This window comes from Chionomys nivalis, chromosome 6 (assembly GCF_950005125.1).
Source record: "Chionomys nivalis chromosome 6, mChiNiv1.1, whole genome shotgun sequence".
In the NCBI taxonomy this organism is placed as follows: Eukaryota; Metazoa; Chordata; class Mammalia; order Rodentia; family Cricetidae; genus Chionomys; species Chionomys nivalis.
In genome coordinates, this window is record NC_080091.1 from 72,475,707 (window position 1) to 72,490,230 (window position 14,524).

Below are 14,524 nucleotides of genomic sequence, written 5' to 3' on the forward strand. Positions count from 1 at the left end.
ATGATCTCTTGGCAGAAAACTAAAACAGATTTGGGGAGGTGGGCTAGCCTTTGATTTAAATAGTTACTGTAGGCTGATCTGACTAACACGCCCACAACTTCCCACACTTAGTTCAGTAAACAGTTAGCTTAATTCAGTGATTAATAGAACAAACTAGAACAGAAAAGATGCAAAAGCATTAAAAAGTACAATGAAAGATCAGATGAAAAAATGTGTTTTTCAAAAAAGAGAAAGCCAATATGAATAGCTCTCCGCAGTTTACAAAAATAAAAAAACCTGTAAATATCTTACTAATATAATGGATTGAAAATCTCAGGAGACACATTTTGCTTCAATAAAGAAAAAAAGCACAATGATTAAAAAGGAAATTGTGGGGAAAACACAATGAAGGCAGTAAAACCATATTGGGTTGGAAATTACAAGTTACAAAACTAAATGAATACAGCTAAAAACCCATTTGCATATAGTTGAAAAGGTCTGATACATGAAAAGATACAAAATAAATTTAGAAACTATTACAGGAAGAAATTTCATGCTAGTAGTAATCTTTTAAAAATGTTTATTTAGACATACAAAAGAGAAGAGTTTTTGTGAAATCAGAATCTTGTATAAAAGGAACAGCATTGATAAAACTTGCTTTGAAGAAACCTATCTAAATATCAACACTTGTTTTACCTGTTCTTAAACTGAAAAGAAAATTAATTTCAGAAGCTACATATAATCCAAGTTCTTAAAAGACTAAGTCAGGAGATCACAATTTCAAAAAAATCCCTTATGCAGAGACACTATACCTCAAAAAAAAAAATCCTCCACACATAAACAGAAAAAAAAAATCAACAGGAAGCTGAAACAGAACTGAAGTGTGAGGCTTGCCTAACATCTCAGAGATGTGTCAAGGCCACCCTGAATAATGAAATGATGAAATGATAATATGCTTGCCTATCATATGGTGAAACTTCAGTTCCTTCTCCAGTGCAGTAGGAGAAAAAGATCAATTTCACTTTTTCTTATTTGATAATTGCATAACTGACTCCCCATGTGTGAAATGTTGTCTTTTAATCAGTCTAGTCCTCTTTACAAATCTTATGTCTTACTTATCATGACAATAAAATGTAAATCCCATTTTGGAAGGATTTCATACCAAATGATAGTAAAACCAAGGGAATTACAAAAGGAATGGAAGTCAAAGATTAATTGGAAAAGTACAGATAAAGACTCAGCTGCTCAGTGCCTCTGGGTTCTTCTCCAGGCCACAGTTCCAACAGCAGTCAGTGGGTTTCCTTCAAGCAGGAGCAGAGTGTCTTAGTCTTTCCTTACTATCCTGTAAGATTTAAAACCCATCACCACTAATCTGAGTAAAACTCATTTTTTCAGCAATTTCCACAAAGTTTTCCTTTATCTATCTCTACCACCTCCTGCAACTACCCACAACTTATACTTCCCTAGCTCCAACTCTTTCTAGATTTCAAATCCTTCATGTTCCCGTAATGATAAAAGGCAAATATACTTTCAAATGTGAGTGTTGGTTGGGTGGGTTGGGCTAGAAGAACTGCAGATCATTAGTTTCAGTTCATGGTCATCTCTGTGAAGTTTGATCTGTCAAAACCTTCATCGCCAAAATCACAGTTACAAGAGTCCTTTCCCTACCATCTACATTAGCACCATGGCTGGAAAAGCTGAAGCTGGACAAAAATGGAACATTACTAGCATGAGTTAATTTACTGATACGGTGTATTTGGTTCACCATCAATTTCTGCATGGATTTTTAGTTTTAAGACACTTACTTCTAATACTTACCTTCATGATTGCACCTTTGATAGTCCTGATTTTGGTCCTGCTCTATAGTCAATGTTATCCTTAGTAGCGTCTAATCTACCTGTGCCGTCAGTGGTACACTATGAGCTCCTTCAAGGAAAGGCCAGTGAGTAGGAGCTCACTGAGCAATGATTTTTAAAAAAGACAAAAAAATATCAATATTCTTTCATCTTTAAATGGCATAGTCCTTCAGGGGGAAGAAAATACCTAATACATGAGAAAGAGAGTTTTGTTTTGCCTTGTTTTATTGACAAGGACTCTTACTTGGAAATAAACCACAGCTTGAAGTAATAATGTATACTTTCTAAATAATGACAAAAATGTTTTTGTGACTTAAACTATATCATGTATCTATTGTAAGTATATGTTTATATTTATAATGACATTCACATAATATTGAAATTTAAGCAAACCATTTTTTATTTAACTCCATGTTTTTAACACAGGGGTAGTTACAGGACTCATTTTAAACAACAATGTGGTCAAAACATAAAACCAAGATGATCCTTTTTTCTCTTTCCTACTGAAGTTTATCGAGTCTAGAAGATCAGACCAGTTGACTTCAGGTACTGGTGAATGGAGAGCCTTTCCATCCCCTTTCCTGGAGCTGAAACAATTTTCTGGCTTAAGATAAAATAAAATACACACATTTTTATGGATGACTTGAAATAAGGTCCCTGGTAAGGTGAGTGATTGAAAAATGACCTTTCAGAAGTCCATTCCAGCCTACTGCATTTATCTTCATCGTTAGCTGATTTGTGACTCATCTCTAATATGAAGGAGAGTGATGTTGTACTGTCCTTTAAGATTTGTGAGGCTCAGTTTGAAGTGTTTATTACAGAAAGTACTAGGTCTATGCACAAAGGCAAATCATTTTGTTCACCATGGATTAGTTATACAAATGTATTTTATAACTTGTAATGGCTGGGGGAAATTAGAGGTGATTACACAGCTGTAACCAGCCAACTTAGAGTTGGGAAAGTGAAAGTAACATATTCAACAGTAAACTATAAAAGAATTCTGAATTTAAACTTTAAAGAAGTTACCCAAAAGCCTACATTATCAGATAGAAGGTGGTACTTGTTTGTTGCTTGTTCCACTGGCGAGGACTTTTGGATCCCATGGTGATTCTTATGCATAATGGTGAAAAGTGATTAGACCTGAACAAGAATATCCAGTGTTCCTCCGAGTGATGCGGAAGACATAAGTGATGACCAAAAGAAAGATAAGGAAGAGTCGCAATGAAACAAAGCATGTATTGTAATTATTAAGAACGCTGTATGCAACTGAGAGTCTGTATACTAGCAAAAAAAATATTTTGATCAATTTAGTCTTGAAATGAGCAATGGTGACTCTTTGAATTGTTTAGTCCTTTCTGGTGACGGGGCTACACACATACACATCAATTGTCTGGGCAACAGAAAAATGAAACTCAGGTTTGAGATTAGCCTGGTCTACACAGCAACTTGAAGGATTCCCTCAGGAGCATACGAAAACCTGTTTTTATTCCCTGCCCCCACTGCAGGGGTATTCGCTTTCATTTTGTTTTTAAAATTATTGTTGTTTCTTCACCTGGGCGTTTTTCTGTTTGAAAACTGTGTTACACTCTTTCCCAGAATGTCCTATAACTCACTCTTAACTTAGGACATTTCTCTGCATCAACCTCCCCAAAACTGGGGTCACAGGTTTGAACTATCAAGCCAGAGTGAGTCAGTTATTTTTCAATCCTTTTAAAATCTACAACATTTTTTAAAAAGTATATTTTAAAAAGGCCAATAAAGCATTTAAAGTTTAGAAGGAGCAAATATATTTTTTTAAAAAAGGACAATAGGGAAAACAAAACAAACAAACAAAAACAAAAGAAAAAATAGAAAGAGTGTTTATCTCCAAAGCAATAGATCTTCACATTTGGTATAAAAAGTGATGATGTTTCCCCCATCATAGGTCGAAGCACTGGCCTAAAAGCCAAAAGTATTTCACATTCATTAAATAATTTTAGTATAAGCTTTTATGTACAATTACTCTTTATTAAATGTATAAACATATTTACAGATGTTCCTGGGCCTTATTTTGCTGGAATCAATTTATAAGTGAGGATTTCTTCCACATTTATAACCTTAAAGTGTTTTAATTTTATAAAATAGTTAGAAATAAAAAAGAAGGAATTCTCAGATGGAGATCAATTAAAATTTGACGCTTTCAAATTTTATAAGTTTCATGGGCAGCCATTACAAAGCAAGGTAGTAACTCAAAAGTTCATATTAATCAGTATAATTTTTCCTAGAAAACAAGAAGTTCTGCCTATAAGATGTTCATTTCTATCAAATATTGCCCCCCTCAACCCAGAACATATGCCTTTACACATACCAATAACAAGTAGAAATACAGGGGGAAAAATCAGGAAGTAAAACATTATGAAGACCAACCAGGACTGAGCTATTTCGGAAGCTGCAAGAGATTCAATTAGGCTATTGGGTCTACAGAATGAAAAGGCAAAGTCAGTCCTTGGAAAACCAGATACACTGTCTCACAGTCACTGACACCCCATCCTAGACTAGGATACTTTTATTTCTTCTTTTCTCTAACTGCTCCTTTAATTTTTAAAGTTCCTTGGTTATAAAACCTTATCAAACTCCCAGAAAACAAATACAAAACATGCCAGACATACAGACATTATGAGCACAAAAGCTTGCAAAAACGTTAGCATTTTGGCAGCAAATATTGCTCTCTACTGGGATAAGCATACAAACGCCCTGTGTGGACTTTTGATTTGGATGATTCTGGTCCAGTGGGAAAACTGTGTTATGTAACCTGAATCAAATTTGACACAGGTAATCGGTTAGGTTTTCCAGTGCCTAGATGATTTTTGTTTCATGTATATGATGCTTTTTCACCTATAGAACAATCTCTATCATTATTTCATTATAGTTTGAGACCCAATCATCAAGATTGTACTAACATGTACTTATCTCAAAGTGGCTATAGGAACAAATGTATTTGATTTCCTCTGTCAGTGCAGGAGAAACAAATCTATTGGCTATGTTGTCAGTCTAACTAAATTGCCTTCATTAAAGAACACAAGGTGCTAGGTTAAATTACAGTTCTTTAACATGCACTGACTGTCCTACTATGAAGTAACTCTGTAAAGGTGAAAGAACCTCCCTAGAAAACTGTCTCTAAGCCGCCTAGAACACACACGCTCCAGGCTCTGAGGAACTATGTAGTAAATGTATACAGTACATAACTGAATGAGTTACTATGAAAAAGAATTTATACAATGAATTTAACTTTGGCTCAGAGCACAACATTTCAAGTCAACTGTTAAGTATTTTTTTTTTTTTGGACCAATATGTGCCAGAAAGCGCATTTGCCCTAGTCGGTGTCTATTATTGATGACGCCGAGGCTTCACTGTATTGATCAGTGTTTGGTTCTATTTTCCTCTTCCCGGTGTTCTGCTTAGGAGAGAAACGTTTTTCTTGCAAAGGACTTCCAGGACACAATTCTGGTGAAGGGCAGTGCCAATGGGAAATTTTCTGTGACTGGTTGACTTCATGGGGTGTATTTAAAAATATCACAGTCTTTTTTTTTCTTTCAAATTTCAATGCAAAAATATGCATCACATATCTCTTCTGGCCCTATTTCTCTTGTTCCAACTTTCCATAATAGTCTGTATTCCATCCAATTTGAACACTGAATAGATTCTTTTAAAATCATCTTTCTGTAAGAAACATGGTTCACTTTCTGTCCACTGAGGAATTAACTCTCTTGATATCTACCTGTTTATATTTTTATTTTCAAAAAATGACATAGAATTTTTATTTTGGTAAAGAATACTTATCTTTAAAAACGTTTAAAAAGACAGTCTGGATTTCCATCATCTTTTATGAAATTACTATAGCAACAAAATTACATTAGACTTTCTGATTTCTCCATGGTGTCCTTAGATAAATAAACAACCCAGTAGACCATGTTAAATGCCCCAAATGTCACTGGGAAGAGAATACGAGCATATTTGTCTATTTTACTCGTGCCAGATCCGGAAGGTGGTGGAGCAGGGGGAGGAGGTGTGGCCGACCCAGTTCCAGCGGTCCCTGTTGTGTTAACTGTGGTCTTAATTCGCCCAAGTCTGGACCCAAACGCAGGGCGAGTAGAAGTTGACCCCAAAGAAGCCGGTCTTGATGTGCCACAAGGGCTGGGGGAGGGCGCAGAGGAAAGACCTTTGGCTGCAGAAATCGTCTCAGCCGCATTTGCTCTGCTGAATGGGTTTGGACTGGAAGCTAAGTACTCCTTAGGGATGGCTTCAGAAGGCTCGTGGACTGTGGTGGTCTTGCTGGAATGGTTTCCCACCTCAGTTCTGCTGTTGCTATCAGTTTCTGAGTGGACCAAGGCATTTGTTCTTTTCCTCATGTTCAAATTGCCATGTATATTCTGAAAAGATACATCAAGATTTACATTGATTATGTAATTTTATGTAGCTCTGTACAGAATTCAAAGATACAAATGTATGATTACTTGGAGTCTATAAAATAACCATTTAAAACTCCATTGCAACCATTTAACTAGATATAATTGCTTATTTCTACCCATATTAAGTAAAGAGATGGAGTAATAAAGAGAATTGAGAGGAAGCTTACAAATGGGTGACCGGAACATACAGACCTCAGAGGCCATCAGTGAAAACATGTAATTGAGAGTTCAGTTTGGAGAGATGGGCATTTTCTAAGACTATATATCTGGACACTACAATCAGACATTTTTTTTAAAGGTTCACTCCATAACTTATGCCCTTGTGAATTATGGCTTCAAGGTCAATAAGTAGAGTTTGAAAACAGAAAAAATAAGAAAACAGTATTACAAAATAGAGTCAAAACAGACTTCAAGGGGCTGAGAATGAATTCCTCATGTCAGCTTGGAGTATTCTCCTAAGCTCTGGCAGCTGATGAACTATGAGAATTGTGGCCTAATATATCACAACAAATTTCAGTGGAGACAACTGAAATCAAAGTCATCAGCAGCGTAGAAGCTGAAGACACCATTGCAGATGCTACATTTTTTCTCTACAATTCTTAAGCCCCATTTAACATAAAAGAATAATCAATTTTAATTTATTCTAAAATATTACATACATAGTAAAGAATATAAAAGTGTTGAATGGTTTATACTATTGCTGGAGAGAAATTATGTATACTTACATATCATGAAATGAAAAGAATATAAGAAAAGTAAATATATTAAAAGTAAACTAGTAAGTAGGGCCAGAGAGAAGGCTCAACTAGTAAAGGCATTTGCTGGCAAGATTGGAATTGGGGTTCCTTGCCTAGGATCCTTATAGTCTCCAACAAGTTGTTCTCTGACCTCCACACTCACACTGCTACTTTTACATTCTCGTGTGCGTGCACCCACACATGCAAACCTATAAATACACACAACATAAGTACATATAAAGTAAAAGTAACTCAAAGTAGAGAGAGGAAGGGATGGAAGAATTATTACTTGCCTACACACAGAGAGAGAAAGAGAGAGAGGGAGACAGAGAGAGAGACAGAGAGAGAGAGAGAGAGAGAGAGAGAGAGAGAGAGAGAGAGAGAGAGAGAGATTATTTCTGCTTAGAGTTTGATTAGGAATTCACTAATGCTTATCCTAATGATGAATGACTTATAACCCCATCCACAGTAGAATAACAGAGATTGAATTTTCTTCCCTGATCGAATAGAAAGACCTATATAAAAGATGCACAACAACTCATTATCTGAAGATATCAAAACAACATAGGAGGAGAAACATGGGAGGAAACAAACCTGAGAGTTTCCATACTGTGGTGCAGAGAAAAAAAAGAACCCACAAAAATGCTAGCCAGCCTCCTGAACTGAAGAGATGATTTGAGAATGTGTGGAGAGAAAGGCGACTAGTATTTGCAGGACAAAGAACGAAAGAGAAAAATGTTGACCAACGATCTCTAAAAGTCTGGACAGAGTTATGTTCAGTCAAGAGCAGTTTATGAGTGAGAAGTACTCATGCAAGATTGAAAAACAGAATCACCAGAAGGCATGGAAGAGAACAGCATTTGACACCCTCCCAAAGTCTAATATAATGAATGAGTGGTCCCATTCGTCAGATTTGAAAGTGTCAATATAAACTCAGAAAGTCTTTACTTCAGAAGTTTGGAATGAATAGTTCTAAACAGTGACAATAAATCTAATAGTCCTACTGCTGATTCATGAATTTTAATAGTAAGATCAGAAGATGAAGCTGATTTCAATAATGTATCTGTTCTCTAGAACAAAGTGCAAAAATATTTAAGAGTTTTTTTGGGATTCCCTCTGGATTAGTATTCTCCTAGAATTTTCTGAAATTCTGTGAAACATACTCTGTATAGTGGGACTGGTTACAAAACTGATTCTAATAAGCATTTATCTTTATAGTCATGTTCCATGTCATGTGCACACTCCTTCCTGATCAAGAGATAGAGTCGAGGACTGGAGAGACAGTTCAGTGGTTAAGATCACCAGCTGCTCTTCCAGAGGTCCTGAGTTCAATTTCCAGCAACAACATGGGGGGCTCACAACCATCTATAATGGGATCTGATGCCCTCTTCTGACATACAGGCAGAGCACTCATATATTAAAATAATAACAATAATAGTAAAATTCAAAAGGAGATAGATTTCATTTACCCATAATCTAAATTATTAATTTCTTTGGCTAATAATGTACTGTGGTAATGATAATATGTCATTTCCAAATCTACCTCAAGAGTTCTAATTTGATTTCATCTTGCTTAAGGTGTTGTAACCGAAATGACAAAGAACACTCCCAAGTTAATTTGCAGGGTAGGAAACCATTGGAACATAATCACTTATCCCAATGCTAACAAACAACAAACTGATGGGTCTGTTCCAGCTAAGAGAATATAAATAGCTTAGGCAAGCTAAATCAACACAAACAGAAATGTTACACTGATCTGTAGAATTGAAAGCAAAAGTAAGTATTTATTGTATGTGCATAAGTGTTGTCATGACTTCTTAGGTAACAGCACTGTTCTTTCAACAGTTTAATGTCTATAGATCAATAAAATCAAGCATTCAGGAAGGAGGACTCCTCCCTTGTGAGGGAAGTTCCTTCAACCATGTGTGCTAATGTAAAGGCTGCTTTGCCCAGAGCTCATAGAGGACCTTCAGGGGGTGCTGTTGCCTAATGTCACACAATAGCTAATTGACCAAAGCTTGTCCTTCAAAATGCCATTTTCCAGTCACTACAATATTTTTTTTTTCACTACAATATTTTTAAACTGGGAGAAATTTTAGTGTTATCTTGCTGTGTTGAGGAGGAAAATAAGAAGTCACAGTAAGTATTACTAAGATTTGCTGTACTGAATAGCTTTTCTACTCAGATAAGTGACGGGGCATTCAAAAACTTACTGTTCAGAAGTTTATTCAAGACTTGGAAATCAGAAGTATGGCATATTCTTTCAATGTCATAGAGGTGTATGGATCACAGGCCACCCAAGGGATGTGAATATTTTAGAATAATTTACCTGAATGTGATTCTGCTATTTATTATTTGATTTGTGCCCAGATACTATAAAGTTTCCGTGGGATATAAGCTCCAGGCAGGAGGATGTCTCAAAGCTTGTGAACCAGACTGCCTGATGTACACAGTGGAGAGTATGTCTCAAGGCAAGGTGGAAAGCAGAGAACAAAACCTGAAACTTTCCTTTGACCCCCACACGCATTCCATGTCACACATACGTCTCCCTTCACACACAAACACACAGGTGTACAGAATGCCTTTTCGCCAAAACATTTTGAATTAGTTTTCCACCTAAATAATTGACTAATGAATTGAAAAAATCTTGACATATGTCCATCTGACATTTGTAGGGATCAATTTTTAATTGTTTGAAAACTATATTCTGATATATGTTCTCCATATAATTCAAGGTATTTAGAAGTATGCATCAATGAAGCAAGAAGCAATGGGAAGGAAGAAAACAGAATGAAGGATGCCATTAGGATTGCTGTAAGGAAACAAAAACCAAACCTGTGTATGTCTAGTTTAAATGTGAAAATGAGTTTCTAGAGCATAGAGTGTCTTATTAATCACTGTCCTTTAAATTACTCAATAGGAGCCTACTTCATAACTGATCTTTGCACCAAGATGAGAATATTATAGAAAGTCAAGATCTTTCAAAGTGTTTTTATTAAAAAAACATTACATCCAGGGCCAAGTTTACTCTTTCTTTTTAGAGCCAGCTTTTGGGCTACTGTAGGTAATACAAAAATAAATAAATTATCTGGATTTTATTCTAAATCTAACTGAGACGGCCTAAGAATTCTCAATAGTATTTATCATTCCTGCACAAAGGAAAAAGTAATTTGATGAATTTTAGACATAGATCTTTGCTCTTTGCTAAGCAACCAAATGCTATTTAAATTATCTTCTATTTATGTCTGAAGGGAGACTGTATAAAGAGTAGTCATCATTTCCCATGATGACAAACCACCAAAGGACTGAGGAATTCATTCCTAGCCAGAATAGGAATCACTAGGAAAAATACTGGCATAGAAGTCAAGTCTTGGAGCAAACAAATTGTCAGTCAGTGTGATGTTGATTCATTTAGATTTCAGAGTCTTCTATTAGTATTCCATAAACACATAGTTATTTCCAAAAGGACATAAGCATCAACTGGATTTTTTTTAAAGATAAATCAATTTAAAAACATTTTGTCACTAGTCACAATAGCCTAAAGGGGAAAAACTGTAGTGGGATAGAGATGGTAGGTGGCAGATTCAAACATTGCCAACGATTTAAAGCAGCAACCAGCAAACAGGTCTAGATTCAAGCAATTCGTCAATCATTCCTGTGATCTGGCACAATTTCTAAAGAAGTATTGTAACTAAAAAAAAATTAAAATTCATCTCAACTTATTAATCTAGCAGTGAATAGATAAAGTAACTAAGATTAGGTTTGCAGAATGCAAGCAGCTATATTTATATTCTTTGCACAAGAAGTTAATGAAGTTTAATAAAATGTAATTTAACACTCCTAAATTAAAAACTAACAAGGCTAATAATGAACAGGTTTATCTTCCAGAATATCAATGAGTCAGATACACACAAAATAAAAATCAAATAATGTAAAGACATTAATTCAAGGCTACTTGAGCAAGTTTCAGGGCAGTCAAATATCTTTTTTTTTAAATAAGGAAATAAATTGTGATAGAGCAGCTACAAATATGCTCAGAAGTAATGATTTACTGAGATCTATCAATAGTGATTTTAGAAAGTTCTCTCATATAGAAATGAAAAACATTACCTCCAAATAAACATGCTAAATATTTCATAAATAGTATCCAAGGGATTCTATCATGTATTGAGCTCCAGAATGCAGAAATGAAAACACCAAGTTCCCAATTTATTATATTTCATTTTCCTAGTGTTAGCATTTAATCCAATATTCATATTTCCATAAGCTATAGAAATATTATTTTCAATGCTAGGGACTGAAACAAACATCTATTATCTATTTGAATTACCCAAACCCTTCCAGAGATTTTTAAAATTCATTTTTTCTGTTTCATATTTGAAGATTTGACACACTAGGATTTCTTTGAGATAAGTAGTTTTGTGGTCAATTTTGTTTCAGAGCAATTTCTGGTATTTCTTTTTATTCCTAAGACTTTTCTATATTACGTATGTTCCCAGTGGCAGAAGCTTCTTTATTGGCAGTCCATCAGAGCAGAAGTTCTCAGCTAAGTCAAATGGACATCTCTAGAATGCTGTCTGAAGTTGCTTTTTTTTTTTTTTTTTTTTTTTTTTTTTTTTTTTTTTCCAGTTCTACCAACTTGTCCCAGAGAAAAAGAGGGCAAAGCAGAGAAAGTTTACTTTCTCAAAACCCAGACACTGAGGTGGACTGGTCCTTTCCCATTCAATGAGTGAATGTAGTACTGCAGTCATCTAAAGTATTTATAAGAATACTCTCACCAATGGAACCAAACCGAAGACCCAGATATCAATCCACACACCTTCGAACACCTGATTTTTGACAGAGAAGCAAAAAATATCAAAAAGAAAAAAAGAAAGCATATTTAACAAATGGTGCTGGCATAACTGGATATCAACATGTAGAAGAATGAAAATAGACCCATATCTATCACCATGCACAAAACTCAAGTCCAAATGGATCAAAGACCTCAACATAAAGCCAGCCACACTGAACCTTATAGAAGACAAAGTGAGAAGGACACTTGAATGCATTGGCACAGGAGACCACTTCCTAAATATAATCCCAGCAGCACAGACACTGAGAGAAACAATTAACAAATGGAACCTACTGAAACTGAAAAGCTTCTGTAAAACAAAAAACATGGTCAACAAGACAAAACAACAGCCTACAGAATGGGAAAAGATCTTCACTAACCCCACATCAAACAGAAGTCTGATCTCCAAAATATACAAAGAACTCAAGAAATTGGTCATCAAAAGAACAAATAATCCAATAAAAAATTGGAGTACAGACCTAAACAGAGGACTTCCAACAGAGGAATCTAAAATGGCTGAAAGACACTTAAAGAAATGTTCAACATCCTTAGTCATCAGAAAAATACAAATGAAAGCAACTCTCAGATTTTATCTTACACCTGTAAGAATGGTCAAGATCAAAAACACTGATGGCAATTTGTGCTGGAGAGGATGTGGGGTAAACTGCTGGTGGGAGTGCAAGCTGATACAGCCCCTTTGGATGTCAGTGTGACTATTTCTCAGAAAATTAGAAAACAACCTTCTTCAAGACTCAGTAATACCACTATTGGGTATATGTGCCACAAGGACATGTGCTCAACTATGTTCATAGAAGTATTATTTGTCATAGCCAGAACCTGGAAACAACCTAAATGCCCCTTGACCGAAGAATGGATAAGGAAAATGTGGTACATTTACACAATGGAGTACTACACAGCAGAAAAAAAAAATAAAGACACTTTAAATTTTGCAGGCAAATTGATGGAGCTAGAAAACATCATTTTGAGTGAGGTAACCCAGACCCAGGAAGACAATTATCACATGTACTCACTCATAGGTGGTTTTAAAACATAAAGCAAAGAAAACCAGCCCACAAATCACAATTCCAGAGAACTTAGAACCCTAAGAACAATAAGAACCCTAAGAGAGACACACATAGATCTAATCAATATGGGAAGTAGAAAAAGACAAGATCTCCTGAGTAAATTGGGAGCAAGGATTGAAAGGGCGGGGAGAGGCAGGGAGCAGAGCAGAGAAAAATGTATAGCTCAATGAAAATCAATAAATAAGAATACTCTTAAAGGCAGTAAAATGTTCAAACTCTTAGGCTAAATTTGTAAAAAGTTCATGTATTAGTTATGTTTTTTTCTGACACTGGGTAATTGATTAGGATATCTGATTTCCAAACCAGACCTAGCTGAATTCCAATACTGAATCTATTATTTGTAGTTATAGGGTATACAACAACTTATTTAACCTCTAAAAATCTCAGACTCCTTCATGCAACTAGATTGCTAATATGTCTTCAGTCTAATGAATAAATGAACACCCGGCATATAGTACACATCAATTAATTGGTATACAAAAATTTAACCTAGCTGAGGTCAAATAAAAAGGAATCTGTGTGTAAAACAAAAAACACTCAGAAATGAATAATTATAAGAAATAAAAACTTAGAAGACATTTTAATGAATCTATACTATAGATTATGAGCAAAGTTATTGATGTAAGACAAAATCTTAGAAGACATTGTAATGTATCTATAGATTATGAAATTTTGTTTCCAATAATCAGAAAAGTAGCTAAGTTGTTGGTCCACAAAACAAGAAATAAGCTCTGGTGAAGTCAGACAAAGAAACTCTGTTGCTGATTGAATAAGAAATAAACACAAATAAATACACAACTGTATTGATAGTAAAGATGAGAATTAATGCATGAACAGAAAAGTACATTTTTGCAATTTGGGAAAACTAGAAGCAAGCCACTACTGCTACCACTACTGCTGCTGCTCCGCTGCTGCTGCTGCCACTACTACTAGACTGACTGCTGTAGAATAGTTCTTTCACAGCTGATATGCTCACAGGCTTTGAATGAATCAGGCACCACCACCAATACCATGCTCCATACAGGAAAAAGCATATAAACAAATAGTTCATGTCTAAGTTTTAGATGGTTCCCTTATTCTATCAGATCTCTGTCTTTTTAGTGTTTTATTAGTTATTAGTAACACCTTAATTCTAGTCATCAGGAAACAGCAGTGGCTAGGAAACAGCTATAACAAACTCTCCATCTCAGAATGCTATGATAAGGCACAGCATTAGTCCATTATTCCAGACTAGCTAGCTCGCTCTCTAAATATAACTGAATATTAAAAAAGAATTGAATCTGGGAACGTAGTGCCTTAGTGTTCTATGGTCAACATTTTTGTTTATTTATTATTTCAATTATAGTGGTCCAAAAATGAGGTTATGTGGTCACCAGATAAGGGGTGTTAAGAGGCAACAAGAATCAAAGAAATTCATAAATGCAAACATTAACAGTTTAATCACTGCTATTTGATTTCAACTCTGCCCTTCTCAAATTCCTAAGGCCCAATATATTAGATAGGGGTATCTGGTGGAAGGATATCTTCAGAGAAGACGAGAAGACACAGGAGACTGCTCTTCCCTAAGTGTAAAGACACAATGGCA

General features: G+C 35.3%; 1 protein-coding gene across 3 annotated transcripts in view; it reads right to left on the reverse strand.

Annotated features, from left to right (window-relative positions):
- Nucleotides 1-722: 722 nt before the first annotated feature.
- The window catches only part of Gabra4 (gamma-aminobutyric acid type A receptor subunit alpha4), a 76,990-nt gene continuing 63,188 nt past the window's right edge, over nt 723-14,524 (reverse strand). The window contains exon 8 of one of the 3 annotated variants that reach the window (XM_057772166.1): nt 723-6,244. In XM_057772166.1, coding sequence (XP_057628149.1) covers nt 5,723-6,244 — 522 coding nt within the window. In that variant the 3' untranslated portion in view covers nt 723-5,722. The remainder of the gene's footprint in view (nt 6,245-14,524) is intronic. The other 2 variants (XM_057772165.1, XM_057772167.1) reach the window with 2 other exon arrangements.